This window comes from Neovison vison, chromosome 7 (genome assembly GCF_020171115.1).
Source record: "Neovison vison isolate M4711 chromosome 7, ASM_NN_V1, whole genome shotgun sequence".
In the NCBI taxonomy this organism is placed as follows: domain Eukaryota; kingdom Metazoa; phylum Chordata; class Mammalia; order Carnivora; family Mustelidae; genus Neogale; species Neogale vison.
In genome coordinates, this window is record NC_058097.1 from 148638291 (window position 1) to 148655250 (window position 16960).

Consider the following 16960-nt stretch of genomic DNA (forward strand, 5'->3'; position numbering starts at 1 on the left):
ACATCCTTATTGACAAGTTCCACCTTAAAAAGTTTCCTCCTGGGGCACCTGGGTAGCTCAGTCATTGGGTGTCTGCCTTCGACTCAGGTCATGAGCCAGGGTCCCGGGATTGAGCCCCATATCAGGCACCCTGCTCTGTGGGAAGCCTGGTTCTCCCTCTCCCACCTCCCACCCCCGGCTTGTGTTCCCTCTCTCACTGTCAAATAAATTAAAAAATAAATAAATTTTTAAAAGTTTCCTTCTGTTCCAAGTGTTTTTGCTTTGTAAATAATGAGTGGCAAATTCCATCAAATACTCTTTTAAGAATCTGTTGAGATGATCTAGGATTTTATTTTCCTTGAGTTCATTAATAAAGTGAATAACATTTTTTTAAAGATTTTATTTTAAAAAAAAAGATTTTATTTATATGAAAGATAGAGCATGAGCAAGGGGGAGGAGGCAGAGGGAGAGGGAGAAGCAGACTCCCCACTGAGCAGGGAGTCCAATGCAGGGCTGATCCCAGGACCCACAGATCATGACCTAAAGGCAGAAACTTAAATGAGCCACCAGGCGCCCCACATTAGATTCTTAATGTTACATTGAACTCGCATTCCTAGAATAAATGCTACTTGGTTATGATTTTTTTTAAATGTACTAACTTAGCATGTATCTCACTTGGGATTTTTTAAATATACATTTAGGAGATTGGCCAGTATTTTTCCTTTCTTATCCTGTCCTAGTATGATTTTGATATCCAGTTGTAAAAGCCCTCCAAAATGAATCTGGGAACACTTTTATTCCCCAGAATAGTTTGCATAAGAATCACCCATCCTGCAATATTTAGATAACCTGTAAAACTCTGTGCCTGGTGCTTCTTTAATGGATAGAATTTTTCTTCCACTTTTTATTACGGAAAAGTCTCAAATATTTTTTAGAGAGACTTGTATATAATGAACCCCAACCTATCCATTCCCCCAGCTTCAACAATTCATTGCCAATCATATTTCATATAATCCCCATCATTACCTTCCCCCACCCACCCCTTGAAGGGATGATTTTTGAAACAAATCCCACATATCATATCATCCTAGTATCTCTCCTAAAGGACTCTTTCAAAACATGGAACTAGAAAACTATTGTCACATTAAAGATTTCATAATCTTTAATACCAACAAACATCTACTCAGTATTCAATTTCCTGTCAAATGTTTTTATAGTTTTTCAAGCCAGGATCCAAATAAGTTCATACCCTTAAATTTGTTGTATCTTTTAATCTATAGGTTTTCTTTCTATTGCTCTTTTCCTTCTTCCTCTTCCTTCCCACCTCTCCTCTTCTTCTTCTTCACCTTATTTGCGGGAAAAAAATGGGCCGTGTATCCTGCAGTTCCCAACATTCTAGATTTTGCTTATTATATCCCCATATTACTTATAATATTTATACTATAAACATAAATATAATATTTATATTACCCATATTACAAATAGATTTTACTATTTAAGTTCTTTTTTAGTTATACTTTTATTCATATTTTCTATTTATTCTTGAGTAAGCTCTGACAGTTTGCATTTTCCAGGAAGTTGACTATTTATACTTTTCAAACTCATGGCATAAAATTCCATATTCTATATTTATGGCATTTTTATATATTTATCATATCTATAGCTGTGTTCCCTATTTCATTCCTAACATTTATGACTTCTTGTTTTTTTCTTTGGCCAATCTTGCCAGAGATCTGTCTATAATATAAATCTTATATTAGTACCTTCTGTGAAATTCCCATTTTGGCTTTATTAATCCTCTTCACTGTTTGTTTTCTATTCCATTAATTCCTATTATCTTTATTCTTTCTGATCTTCTACTTCCTTTGGATTTAATCTGCTGTCACTTTCCTACCTTCTTCAGCTGGCCGCTTAACTCAATAATTTCCAGTCTTGGGGCACCTGGGTGGCACAGTCTTGGTTTCAGCTCAAGTGGTGATCTCTAGAACCATGAGATCAAGCCCGCATTGGGCTCTGTGCACAGTGCAGAGTCTGAGACTTTCTCTCCCTCTGCCTCACCCCCTGCAGTCTCTCTCTCTCTCAAATAAATACATAAATCTTTAAAAGATAATTTTCAGGGGTACCTGGGTGGCTGAGTCGCTAAGCGGCTGCCTTCAGCTCAGGTCATAATCCCAGAGTCCTGGGATTGGGCCTGCACTGGGCTCCCTGCTCAGCAGGAAGCCTGCTCCCTCTGTTTGTGTTCCCTCTCTTGCTGTGTCTCTGTCAAATCAATAAATAAAATCTTCAAAAAATAATAATTAATAATAATTTTCAGTCTTTCAATTCAAATACCTTGAAGATTCGGGCTCTGGCTCAGGTCATGATCCCAGGGTCCTGGGATCGAGCCCCACATTGGGCTCCTTGCTTAGCAGGAAGCCTGCTTCTCCCTCTGCCTCTACCTGCTACTCCGTCTGCTTATACTCTCTCTCTCTGACAAATAAATAAATAAAATCTTTAAAAAATAGAAATACCTTCAGATTCTAAGACGTATATTTCTTCACGTTAACATCTCTGAAACTGGGATGTTTCTTACAACTTAAGTCCTATTATTCAGGCTGCAGTGACGATCCCCCTGTCCTTGCTTATGCATAAATGTAGATAATTACAGAATAAGCTTGCAAAAAAAAATGTAGTGATTTGGTGGCTATGCCTGGTGGCATGATTGGACAATTGTAATCTCTCAATATTAGCCAACAAACCTATTTAGACCATCTGACAAAGAACTATGAGTCTCATCTGAAAAGCTTTTGTTGAAGCCATTTGGCAAGCTCAAGAAAGCATCAGCATCAAAACTTGCTGGGTGCCAGCAGTGTCAAAGAAAATGATAAGGATAGCTATAGGGCACTCTTTTAAGAAATGCTGTATCACCAATGATCTCTCTGACACAGTAAGCAATACTAGGTAGAAAAACACAAACCTCTATGATTCAGTTGAAACCTGATTTAGAAGAATCATGAACAGGAATATCCTAATCTATTACTTCACTTCCTTTTATAAATACATGCTCTAGTCATATGTTAAATCTATAAATAAATTTATAAGAGCTCTTGCAAGAAGCATAAAGTTAAAAGGTCTAAGTGATAGGAAAGCATTGTTTGGTAAATGATAGTGCATCTTACAAAAGATGGCAACCTAAGATTCAATGAAATATAATATAGGCACTTAAATTTTCCTTAGTTTTGCTTTAGCTGTATTCCACAGATTCTGAAAGAGTTGTTTCCACTGTTACTCAATTCCAATTATATTCCAATTTCCATGATTTTGTTTTTTACCATACATATATAAGTCTGTTTTTGCATTTTTAATTTCTAAACAGACTAGGAGGGATATTGGTTATATTTGTCAGTAATTTCTAATTTTACTCTATTGGGGTCAGATAACATGGTTTATATAGCAATCTTTGGTATTTGTTGAAACTTTATGAGCCTAATTATGTGCACATTCTATATTCGTTTAAAAGGAATGCATATTCTCTAATTTGGGAAAGGTATGTTTCTCTATAAATGCAGCAGATCAAGTTATTCATAGTATTTCTTTTAGCGGATACCCTTAAATTTTTAATATGCATCCAAGAGCCTAAAGTTAATCAATATCTCTATCTCCCTGAACTATATATGGAAACTTATAACTTTTTAATACTGACCACTTTCCCTCCCAGTTTACATTTTATCCTTGTCTAATATTTTAGTTCCACTTTGGTTTTGGCCCCCACAAAATAATCATCATTATTTTTGTTTTATATGGTCAATCTTGGCTTAGTTTACACACCAATTTCTCTCTTCACCATGATTTCTTGTATCCTACTTTCTCCCGTTACATTTCTTTCTTCCTGAAATACATTCTTTAGCGTAAGAGTTCTTTCAGAAATAGCATGGTAAATACTCCGTATTTTTGTTTATCTGAAAATATTTTTATTTTTCCCTCACTCTTGAATGATAATTTAGCTGAATACAAAATTCAGATCTCTGTCAACACTAGAAGACATTATTCTATTTTCTTCTGGCCTCTCTTGTTGATTACAAGATGTCTGATCTCGGTCTGTTGCTCCTCTTTTCTTCCTGGTTGCTTTTTTTTTTTTTTTTTAAAGATTTTATTTATTTATTTGACAGAGAGAGATCACAAGTAGGCAGAGAGGCAGGCAGAGAGAGAGGAGGAAGCAGGCTTCCTACTGAGCAGAGAGACCAATGCGGGACTCGATCCCAGGACCCTGAGATCATGACCTGAGCCGAAGGCAGTGGCTTAACCCACTGAGCCACCCAGGCACCCCTTTCTGGTTGCTTTTTAAAGTGCCTTTGTTGTTCTACAGTTTCACTGCAATGTGTGTGGTTGTGGGGGGTTTTTTGTTGTTGTTGTTCATTTAATTATTTCTAGAGCCTCTTAAATCTAAAACCTAAGGATTCACATCTTTCTATTAATTCTGAAATATTCTCAAGTCATCATCTCTTACAATTCCATGTCTCCTCATTCTACTCTTCTCCTTCTGTAATTATTATTACATGTTGGGTCTTCTTCATCTTTCATTTTTCTTCCCCACTTTCAGATTTTCCTTCATTGTTTACTGTTTTGTTCTCAGGATTTCCATATATCTAATTCCCAGTTTAGTGATTTTCTCTTCATCTGTGTAAGCTACTGCTTATTTACTGAGTTTTTTTTTTTTTAACCTAACGGACTATATTTTTCATTATGTTTAGCTCTTTTTCAAATGTACCTGTTTCATAACATCTTACTCATTTTCTAGGATGTCAATTAATTCTTTAATGTCTTTAGTCACTTAAAATATGTTAATTTAAATTATCATTCAAGCTGCTATTCTACTATGCTGGTTCCCAGAGATATAATCCTCTTGCTTGTTGTATCTACTAACTCTCATTTATGTTAGAAAATGGTTTCCACATGTGTCACATTTAATTATAAGTTCATCTTCAGCTGGGATTCTTTCTTAGAGAATCTCTTCTGGCCCAAGCTGGGGTACCCCAAGTACCCCTTGGAGTCTTGTTTTTCCTTTCTCCAGGTGACCCAGGGGTATTACTAGTTTGGAGTCAGCTTTTATATTAATTTCTCAGCCTGGTGATACTTAAACCATATAATATAAACTCAGATCCTAAATATAAGCAAGGCATGTATCTTGTGCCTCGATTCCTCAGAGAAGCCTTTTTGCCCATTTCCTCTCTGCATCGAACCCAGGCAAATCAAGACAAGATTTCTTATTACTGGCTTGTGTCAGTGGGAAGATTTTTCTCTACCCACCCTTGTACTTTGAAGGCACATCAAGAATCCCGGTTTTGGGGACGCCTGGGTGGCTCAGTGGGTTAAGCTGCTGCCTTCAGCTCAGGTCATGATCCCGGGATCCTGGGATCAAGCCTCACATCGGGCTCCTTGCTCAGCGGGGAGCCTGCTTCTCCCTCTTCCTCTGCCTGCCTCTCTGCCTGCTTGTGTACTTTCTCCCTCTCTCCTTCTGACAAATAAATGAATAAAATCTTAAAAAAAAAAAAAAAAGAATCCCAGTTTTGTGCAGAAGTTTTAGTTTTGGTTCCTTTTTCTACATGGTTAAAACTTAGTCCATTAGGAATAGAAACCAGAAATAACCCCTCACCCCGCCCCATCACCCTACTCCAGGACAGCACAGCATGAGCTCAAGGCTTACTAAAGCTCTGGTTTTTAGTTTCATTTGTATTTCTAGAACCTGGAGATTTTCCTCTATTTCCTGCAAGCTCAGGAATGCACTTTAAAAAAATGTTAGTTCAGGGGCTCCTGGGTAGCTCAGCCATTAGGTGTCTGCCTTCAGCTCAGGTCATGATCCCAAGGTCCTGGGATCAAGCCCCACATCAAGCTCCCTGCTTGGAGGGAAGCCTGCTTCTCCTTCTCCCGCTCCCCCTGCTTGTGTTCCTGCTCTTGCTGTCAAATAAATAAATAAAATCTTAAAAAAAAAAAAAAAAACCTGTTAGTTCTATATCATCCAGCTTTTCTGGATATTTGTAGCAGAGGAGTCTTCTTAACTCAGTTATCCATCTTCTTAAAAGAGCATCTGGGTTCTCCAATCTATTTCCTACATTAACCCCGTAGGAGTAATCACTCTAAAATGCAAGGATGGAACTCCTCTTTAAAACTCTTCAGTGGATCCTTACTCCTGAGCACAGCATTCAAAGTCCACTATTATCCAGTAACTGCTTATTTCTGGAATTCCATCTCCTTCCCCTCTCCCACACACACTTTTTGCTCCAACAACTCCTACTTACAATCCCTAGAGGTCTCCTTGTTACTTCATACTCCTGTGCTTCTAAATATACTGATTTCCCTCATCTTTATCCTGCCCTCATCCACCTACTGAATACTCAGGGTCAAGTGTCTTAACTTTTACTGCAGCCATTCCTGACCCATCCAAGTTTGATCCTCTTCACTATGAAATGGCTAACATTCCTTGAGCTCTTTATATGCCATGCATTCTAATAATTCACTTAGTCTTAACAACAACCTTCTGATTTTGCTATTACTATCCCCATTTTCTAAATGAGGAAACTAAGGCAAGGTCAAGCAATGTACCCAAGAACACACAGCTATAAATGGCAGAGCTGGAATTCAAATACAGGCAATCTGTCTCCAGATCCTGCTCTGTTAACTGGCTCTCATAATATATATCTTATTGCCTTCTACAATTATATCTTGGATTATGGTTATAAGTGCATTTATTACACATTTCAATGGCATATTTATACACCAATATATAATCTTCCCAACTATACCACCTTGAAGAGAAAGAACCATGTTTTTATTCTTTTTGTAGTTCCAGTGCCCAGCATATAGAAGAGCCTCAAATGGTTACTAAATTAATGCATGACTGAAGGAAACATCCTCATAGTTCCTGCTTTAGTCCAGCCTCTCTTTATCTCTTGCCTGAACTACTAAAATAGCCCTCTGGCTGGACTCCCTTCCTTGTTTTTATTCACCTCTTCCCTCCATATTCCAACCAAGCACATTATGATGATGTCATTCCACTTACTTAAAAATCTTTAAGGGCAGGAATGCGTGAGTGGCTCAGTCAGTTAAGCATCTGTCTCTTGGAGTGTCTGGGTAGCTCAGTCGTTAAGCGTCTGCCTTCAGCTCAGGTCATGATCCCAAGGTCCTGGGATCGAGCCCCACATCAGGCTCCCTGCTTAGCGGGGACCCTGCTTCTCCCTCTCCCACTCCCTCTGCTGTGTTCCCTCTCTCGGTGTGTCTCTTTGTCAAATAAGTGAATAAAATCTTTAAAATTAAAAAAAAAAAGAAAAGCATCTGCCTTGATTTCAGCTCAGGTCATGATCTCAGGGTGGTGAGACTGAGATTATCTCCCCCTCTCCCTCAAAAAAATCTGTAAGGGCTCTGCATTATCTACAGGATAAAGTTCCAAATTCTTTAAAGATCTTATTTATTTATTTATTTATTTATTTGTCAGAGAGAGAAAGAGATAAATAACACAAGTAGGCAGAGTGGCAGGCAGAGGCAGAGAGAGAAGCAGGCTCCCCACCGAGGAGGGAGCCCGATGTGGGACTCGATCCCAGGACCCTGGGATCATGACCTGAGCTGAAGGCAGTGGCTTAACCGACTGAGCCACCCAGGTATCCCAAGTTCCAAATTCTTTAATCACGACTTTGTGATCTAACTTCCACAGTCCCTTCTCTTCTCCCTCCCACTCCAGTCCAAATTTCCATCAATATTTAACCCCTGTCAGTCCCTGAATATGCCAAGAGTCTTCATGCTTTTGTACATACAGGTTCTTCTTCCTGAATGGCCATTCCCTCCTCCCTCATCTGATGAATTCCTATTCTTCTCAACATATAGTTCAAATACCTCAGCTCTCCTCACTTTTACCTCACTTACCACTTTGTAATGTTATTTGGTGAGGTGTTTGTCCAACCAGCTTATGGAATCTCATAGACATAAGACAGGGACCGTGTCTTACCCATCTTTTTTATTGTATTATCTTACAGAGCACGCACTCCAAAAATGCTCATTGAATTAGTGGAATGCTATTTGACAAACATATCCTATATCCTACACTCAAAAAAACTCAGCTATAAATGAATTCAAGGGTAATAAGCAACTCAACCAGATTAACTGGAAGTTAGGCAGGAGTAGAAATATGAATGGACAAAAACAAATACCTCCTAAATTCCTGCTGCTCAATCCTGAATTCTATAGAATAGATATGGTCCTCCAATGGCAATTAATGTTTAGTTGGTGAGGTTATCTCATTCTGAGTTGTTTCCTGCATTAGTATAACACATTAAAGACACTCTCAAACTCTGGACTATATCTCATTAAGGATAAAAAGTTGACTCATTTTATACATTTTAAAACAAATCCTTAAAGATGAGGGGAATTCTTGTCCTTTTACACTACAATCACATGATTTCATTATTCGTTAGTCCTAAATGCAATTTAGGCTGCACACATAGCAAACATTGTCTGCCAACTGAGTAATAAACCAGAACTACTTGTCTGTCACAGAAAGAGGAAATTTTTAAAATGAAAATGTTAACCCTAAGTGAACAGGAAGGTTGGGTAGGATTACAATGAAGGGATAAATGAGGTACTATTCAATTTCTGCAATGTACTTTTTTTTTTTAAAGATTTTATTTGACAGAGGGAGAGATCACAAGTAGGCAGAGAAGCAGGCAGAGAAAGGTGGGGAAGCAGGCTCCCTGCGACCCGGGGCTCGATCCCAGGATCCTGAGATCATGACCTGAGCTGAAGGCAGAGGCTTAATCCACTGAGCCACCCAGACACCCCTCTGCAATGCACTTTAACACTAAAAATTTTTTAAAAGTTCTAACTGCCAGTTTAAAACACTCATTGGCCTTTGTCTAACTTTTCAATTGTTACCCATGATAGAAGAAAAAGAACTGTCCTAAAAGGTCTTGGCTCCTCTTTCTTTCTTTCTTACTAATATTTTATTTATTTATTTATTTATTTGAGAGAGAGAGAGAACACAAGCAGTAGGGAGGGGCAGTGGGAGAGGGAGAAGCAGACTCCCTGCTGAGCAGGGAGCCCACCATGGGGCTTGATCCCAGAACTCTGGGATCATGACCCAAGCGGAAGGCAGACACTTAATCCACTGAGCCACCCACATGCACCCCAAGGTCTTGGTTTCAAGTTCAAAGGCAGTGTAATTTAGAATGATCACTCTTGATTTCAAATCAAGAGTAAATGAATTCTTAAAATTCATTATTATGTAATATATACTTAAGTCTCATTGGTAATAATTATATTTTATAATATTTAATATGATATATTACACATTATATAAAATATTATGTATACTATTTTACATATTATATAAATATATATTACATATTATATATATTATAAAAATATAATTATTACCAATGAGACTTAAGTATTGGTGTTGTATATACAACTGACCATTGAACAATACAGGGGTGAGGGGCACTGACCCCTGGTACAGTCAAAAATCCACGGTAACTTCTGATTCCCCAAAACATTACTCATAGCCCACCACTGACCGGATGCCTTACTGATAACATAAACTGCTGATTAGCATATATTTTGTATGTTATGTGCATTATATACTATATTCTTACAATAAAGCTAGAGAAAAGAAAATGTTAGGAAAATCCTAAGAAAGAGAAAATACATTTACGGCATTGTAATGTGGTCTTTGAAAAAAAATCCACTTATAGGTGGACACACAGAATTCAAACTCCTGTTATTCAAGGATCTACGGCAGCTGTAAAGGTAGCTATCTATGTCTGTGTGTGTTCCATTGTTTTTTTTTTTAATCAATAGACCAAGACTGTCTCTACATTTAGAATAAAAACTCCACAAGAAAGAAATCTTTGAATATTTCATTCACTAATGTCTCCCAAGGTCCTAGAACAGTGCCTGGCTGGCAGAGCAAAGGCATTCATTACATACTTGTGAGTATTGCTCTAAATGGTCCAAATACTATACCAGTATATACAACAAGCTACAGCTCCTTTAGAAACATGAAGTAGCCTTCACACAATGTTGCACAAATCAACTGATACTGTATCCAAAAGCAAACTGACAATGCATATAATAAAACAAAACATTTTACACAAGAGTCCTTAAGGTCCTGAAATTTAAAGCTTGCCAAGAAGCTGGCAAAAAACAAAAATGTCACCAACACAACCAAAATTTCAACAAGCACAAACTCTTACACTTAATTCATAGACAAGTCAATTCTAAAAGAGCCATGAGGCTTCAACTAAATTTTAAGAATTTCACTTAAAAACCAGTGCATTTACTACAAAATTTAATTTCCAGTATTATAAAGCAGTCTTGACCTTTCTTTTATCAATTGGCCTAACTAGGCCAAAAGAATATTGCTAAGCAATATACCTCTGAATATACCTAAAATTGCTAATTCTATTGCTGTTTCCCACTCAAAAACACAATGTAAATACTTATAAAACTGGTCTTTAGTTTTCCCTATTAAAAACCATCATGAGGATTTAACAGGGAATCAGACTATGTTTATTGGGTTATTTAGGGGGTACCCTTTTAGTACTTGATTATCTGCTACTCACTCATGATGACGATTAGCTGGTAACTTTTTTTTTTTTTTTTTTGAGCGAGAGAGCACAAGCAGGGTAGCAGTAGAGGGAAGGGAGAGACAGGCATGATCCGAGGACCCTGGGATCATAACCTGAACCTAACCAACTGAGCCACCCAGGTGCCTGTGGTCACTTTCTACTCTGGGCCTCAGTTCTCCCTTCTGTAGAATGAGGGACCTGTGTTAAAACAATGGTTCCTCGCTTTCTTTTTCAACCCTTTGAGAATCTGGTGAAAGCTATAGGTGACCTCTCCTTAACAGTGCACATACATGTGTATATAACAATTTTATGAACAGCTATTTATAATAGTAAAAGATTGGAAACAACCTAAATGTCTACCATGATGCTTAAGTAAATCGTTACAGCCATTCAACAAACTCCTTGCAGCTGTAAGTAGGATAAAGAAACCTTTCATATACTGATATGAAAAGATTTCCATCATGTATTGTTACATGAACAAAAGCAAGTTACAGTGTATACAATATGCAAACTTTTGTGTAAAAAGATCAAAAACTATACCTGAATTTTTATATATAAACATAAACTGGAATAAACGAGAATTTTGATGTTCGTGGAAAATGAGTAAAGGGGTAGGAGGAAACTTTCCATTGCATACTTTGTTATATTTTTGTTTGCATTATGTCAATACACTGCATAGTAAAATTTTAAAGTAAAAAAATTGTATATAACTTCAAGAAGTCCAGGCGACACACTGAAGCTAGAAGATAAATCCCAAACCCTGCTCAGCAATATTCTTCTATAATGACTTGACTTAATAAGCCTGTAATTATATACACTCACACAAGAATATTTAAGGAAAAACATTTTTCATCACAGTCCTCATAAACATATAAAGTAATTGGTGGATACTCAGTGATTCAATAGATCCTAATTTGGAGTCTCATTTTATATAATTTTCCTTAATTATGATACACTTTATGACAAATTTCTTCAAGGGAAAAAGTTTGCATATATCCCTCTCATGGATCAAATTTCAGACTATTTCACTGAGAAGTCCAGACTTTAGAAATAAGAATACAAATTTCTATCCTATTTGACCATAAAATCAATAGTACTAGTAGGGAAACATGAGAAATGCTTTTCTTTCCCATAATCTCAGAATGTGAAGCAAATTAAAGAGCATATGAGAACATCATACAGCACCCATAAATTAGATGACATCTGAGGAGACCTTCTTGCCTGATTTGAGCAGCAATCAGATGGAACTGGGTTTTCATCCTTAAGGCAAATTATTTAACCTCTCTGGGTCTCAGTTTCATCTGTAAAATGGAAATAAAAGTACCTATCTCATAAGGATGTTGTGGAGCTTAAAAGGAGTAACAAGGAACACAGAAAATAAGACTTAGAAATAAAAAGTAAGGTATCCTAGGCCAGTGGCAGGTGTCCGCTCAAATCACAACAGACTGCATTCTGGAACCTGTAGTTTCTGGGGACTGCACTTTCATACACAAGCAACGCATTCTTTTCCCTACTGAATTCCCCACACAGAATTCCCAACACAGAAAGTGCAAATATCTGGCCTTTCCTAATTATGCTTCTTGAAAATCTCCTCCTAGGCAAACATTTCTTATCAAATAGCTGTAGATGTTGTATCAATCGGATGTGTCAGAGAGAGTCTGAAGTTAGAAGAGTTTTGTTTTGTGGTTTTTACAGGACACTTCCCATGTCAAGTTCAGCACCAAAGAGTGGCAGGCTATGCAATGTAAAGAAAGGCAAGAAGTTTAAAGCAACAGTCCTGCAACAGACTTTTTACTCCCAGGATGATAGCAGGAAACCTACACTGCCATAGAGGTAGAAGCAGCCCCTGCCAACCAATCTCCATTTACGAAACTTTTATACCCCATCCAGTTTTGTTTTGTTTTGTCTCCAGCACTACTGGAGCTTATTAACTTCTGGAATTATTATAAATATAATTAACCCTGATTTACTGCTTCCTTATTCTGTTCTACGCATGCATTTTTCAAGACTTTGTGAAAACTGCACATGTGAGTTCATTCTCTCAACCTACTTTACACTCAAGTCTGAAAAGCTCCCTTCACATCCTCAAGTGCAACCCGTCCCCTTAATTCCAGATACTCCATACCTCTCACTGATCCATTCAGGCCCAGGAGCCACTTCTTTACACGCAGTTCGCGCCCCAGCTCCTCACCCAATACTAAACCAAGCACTTCTCTGATCCTCCAGGGCCCCTGCAAAGTTCGGAACCCTTCTCCCACACACCATTCCAACCTGGCCCTAACTTGTTCCAAGAATGCTGTTTCCCTCCAAACTTCTGACTTCCGTAAGGCGCGGGATCCCCTCACCGCCGTTCCAAATCCATTCCACCCGTACTTCATTCTGAAGTTCAAAATTCACAAACAGATGCACCTGGACACAGCCCAGTTCCAACCCCACGAGAACTCTATACGGCCGCTCGAGTACGGCCTGGGACCCCCCCCCCAACCCCTAACCAGGCCAGGCCGGGCGCGCTCGGCCTCGCTCCGGACCCCAAGGGGAGGAGGGGTAGCTCCACCTGGCTCTGCAGCCCCGGCGCGCGGCTCCTGCTCCGGCCTGGGCCCCGCGGCGGCCGCGCCCCCGTCCCGGCGCGGGCGGCAGCGCTCCGGCTGGCCGCGGCGGGTGCGCTCGCCCTGCACCTCCGCGTCGGCCTGGCCGTCGTCGCGGGCCCGACGGCGGGCCCAAGTAGGGCCGCGGGCTCTGCAGCGGGGGCAACCCGGGCCCGCCGCGTCGGCGGCGCGCTGGGCGCAGCCTCGGCACAGCGAGTGGCCGCACGGCAGGGCCGCCGCTTCCCCCGGGGTCTCCAAGCACCCGGCGCAGCCCGACTCCTCCGGCCGCGGCGGTGGCGGCGGCTGCAGCAGCGGTGATGGCAACACCAGCAGCGCGGGGCCAGAGGCTGCGCCCGGGGCCCCAGTCTTGACTGCCGCCATCTCGTCACAGCGGCCCCGTCTGCCCCGCCGACTGAGAGCCGCCGCTGCCGCCGCGGAAGAGGCCCGCGTACTCGGACCTGCCGCCGCCATCTTGTTTCCCGTTTGAAGGGAGAGTCCGTTGCGAGGGAGAAGAGTAGAGGGCGGGGCAGCGCGGCGGGCGGTGCTGCTACATATTTATGAGGGGGCGGGGCTCCAGGGACCCCGGGGCTGGTTTTCTCCGGGTCTGATTGGCGAAAAGCGGAGGCTCATTGATATTTATGAGTTACCCTATATGCAGTCTTCAGCCTCGCCCTCCAGTCTGCAATTTCCTCTTATTGAACCAGATGAAGTTGAGGACCGAGGGGATTTGGAAATTCTGAGCGATATTAAACTTTATGAAGTAATTACACGTATTTATCCTGCAATACCCTGATAACTAAAGCTAAAGTGAGTGGGGAATATGTGACTTATCCAGAACCTTCCCTCAATGCTTCGTTTGATGTGAAGGTAGATGTTGTGACCAGGCCTACTGTGACCAGCAACTACCAAAAATAACAGCTTCTTGTCAGTCCTCATCTCCATATCCTCCCTCTCCACATCCTTCCCGGAACTCCCTTCCCTTGTCTGGCAAAACCATACTTTCCTGGTTTTTTCTCAATGCCTCAGCTCTTTCTTACTCTTTTGAGCCCTCCACCTTAAGTGTGGGTATTCCTCTAGGCTCAGGCCTCAGTCCTCTTCTCTCTTTGGATGCCACCTCACCCTCACCTCACACTTTCTTCCAGCTGAAACCCCCAAATTGATATCTGCAGTCCAGACCTCTTGACTCCAGCACCGTATATTCAACTACTTGATGGAAACATAATCTTGGATGTCTGGATTCCTCCTGAAGTCACTGTCTTCCACCCTACTTCCAAAACAGCTTATTTCTGCTCCCAATATCCTATTAAAGGTACTATCTTCCCAGTTCCTCAAGCTCTAGACCTAGTGTTCTTTACTTTTCCCTCATCTCCCACATCTGTCAGTTTCTTATTCTCCCAACAAAATGACTATTTTCCCACCTATCTTCTCCTCTTCATCCCACTCCCACTGCCCAGTTCATGTCTCATCATCTCTCACCTAGATTAGTGCAGTAGCTCCTATAGGTTGTCTCCCTGCTCACAGCCTCTCTTCCTCCAATCCATCCTCTACAGCTTCCTAAATGACAGCTGTGACCGTGCCATCCCTGCTGGGGCTAGTTACCAAATGAGGTGCTCAGACTTTGATGCCAGCCCCCTTTCTAGATGCAGAGGGGATGGAGGGGGAAAAAATGGCTCCCCCCTGACAGACGGTTCTACTGTAGTAATTCTCCTGCCCTTTGCTTTCTTTGCACAAGGTAGATCCAGAACAGTAGGACATTAAGCAAATGGCATTTCCTGTTGGGAATCTTTATAGCAAAGCATACATTCTATAAGGAGAGCAAAATCCAAAAAGCAAGATGATGGAATGGAAAGCCTCAGAGGCCCTGGCTTTTCATGAGACAGCCTGGAAACAGTGTCAGAACTGGTGGTAAGCCAAAGTGATTGGTGGAAGTCAGAGAGCAGGAAAAAGAAAGTCAACTCCCAGGATGAGAACCAGATGGCTAAAGCACATTCAAGAATTGAAGAAGAGTCTTTGGGTAATTGAAACAAGGTCTTGTGTGCACAGAGGCCCAGTCTTGCTGGAATTCTGGCAAGCACAGAAGTATGGCTTCAGCCGGACTGTCCTTTATCTAGGGATCCTCCTCATTTCACTCCCCAGTTGAGATCCTTGAATATGCTTTGCCCACATTCTGACAAGGAGGCCTGTGATTCAGAGATCAAGCCAACTACAGTTAGAAATGGGGCCCTTTGTTGGGGGGGCGGGGTGTGTGGGTGACTCAGTTGGTCAAGCAGCCAACTCTTAATTTTAGCTTGGGGCATGATCTCCGCATCCTGGGATCAAGCCCTGCTCAGGCTCTGTGCTCACTGGGGAGTCTGCTTCAGGATACTCTCTCTCCTTGTGCCCCTCCCCAGCTTGCTTGAGCATGCGCATGTGCACAAATGCTCTCATTCTCTCTCTCTCTCTTAAAAAAATAAGGAAAGGCACAGCCTCTGTCTTCGGCTCAGGTCATGATCTCAGGGTCCTGGGATGGAGCCCTGTGAGCCTGCTTCCTCCTCTCTATGCCTGCCTCTCTGCCTACTTGTAATTTCTGTCTGTCAAATAAATAAATAAAATCTTTAAAAAATAAAATAAGGAAAGATAGGGTTATGGATATTGGGGAGGGTATGTTCTATGGTGAGTGCTGTTAAGTGTGTAAACCTGGCGACTCACAGACCTGTACTCCTGGGGCTAGTAATATATGCTTATTAAAAAATAAAAAATAAAAAAGGAAAGAAAGAAATAGGGCTCTTGGTCTGGGCTCACTCTTGACAGCTTGGGGCTCTTAATCTGAAGCCTATTTACTGTTGGAAGAACTGAACCATAGGCATGCACTATGCTTTCTGGGATACAAATAAAGACAGGAAACTTCCTTTTATAGAAGGAAAAAATAAGCGATCTGAGTAGCACTGGACCAACAGCCAGGAGATCAAGGATCATTCCTGGCCCGTTACACCTCCCATTAACTCATTATGTGATTTCAAACAGGTAACTTCTCCGTAGGCCTCAGGCTCCTCATTTATTGGAATTCAACAGTTCTCAACCCAGGATGCACCTCAGAAAGGTACACACACACATACAACAACAACAAAGTCCCACCTCAGATCTACTGAACCCCAAAACTGAAGCTGGAATACCAGCAGGTATATTTCCTTAATGCCATAGGAATTCTTATGAACACTCCCAGATAAAACCACTACAACAGATCAATTCAAAGGTCTCTTTTAGCTCTTCCATTCTAGAAGTCTGACTCCCAATTTCTCCCAGTCTCTTCTTTCCTCTATGCCGTTGCCAGAGTAATCTTACTAAAGCAGTAGCAGGCACAGAAGGCAAAGCAAACCTAAGAAATCTGGAGAGTTGTTCACTGTGTGGGAAAATGAGAGCGATAAGGATGATTCTAATGTTCAAGTCTAGGAGCCTGAGATTATGGTCACAATTGACAACTGACAAAAACAGAGTAAGTGGAAAAGAAAAGGAAAGATGAGGGCATGGCAGATATTTTGCTTTATTTTCATTTACCACCAGTGTTTCAAGTCCTTACTTCGAGGAGTGCCCCATTCTATACAGTATCTGCAATATAGCTAAGACGAGGGAAGCTGAAGCAGGGAGATAGTCTCCCTGCCCCCCTAGTGGCTAGAACCCGACATATGACCCAGGCTCGGCCACCTAGCCACACCTCTCTAAACTTTGAATCTTCAGGGAATGACACGAGACCTACTGGCAAGTTTAGAATTATTCAGAGCAACAGAGACAGTAGGTGTCTAACCACAGTGCGTCCCTCATAGAGGT

General features: G+C 41.0%; 1 protein-coding gene across 1 annotated transcript in view; it reads right to left on the reverse strand.

Annotated features, from left to right (window-relative positions):
• RNF169 (ring finger protein 169) overlaps positions 1-13627 on the reverse strand; it is an 83760-nt gene extending 70133 nt beyond the window's left edge. The window contains exon 1 of the mRNA XM_044258539.1: positions 13126-13627. Within this exon, the coding sequence (XP_044114474.1) occupies positions 13126-13627 (502 nt within the window). The remainder of the gene's footprint in view (positions 1-13125) is intronic.
• Positions 13628-16960: the final 3333 nt, after the last annotated feature.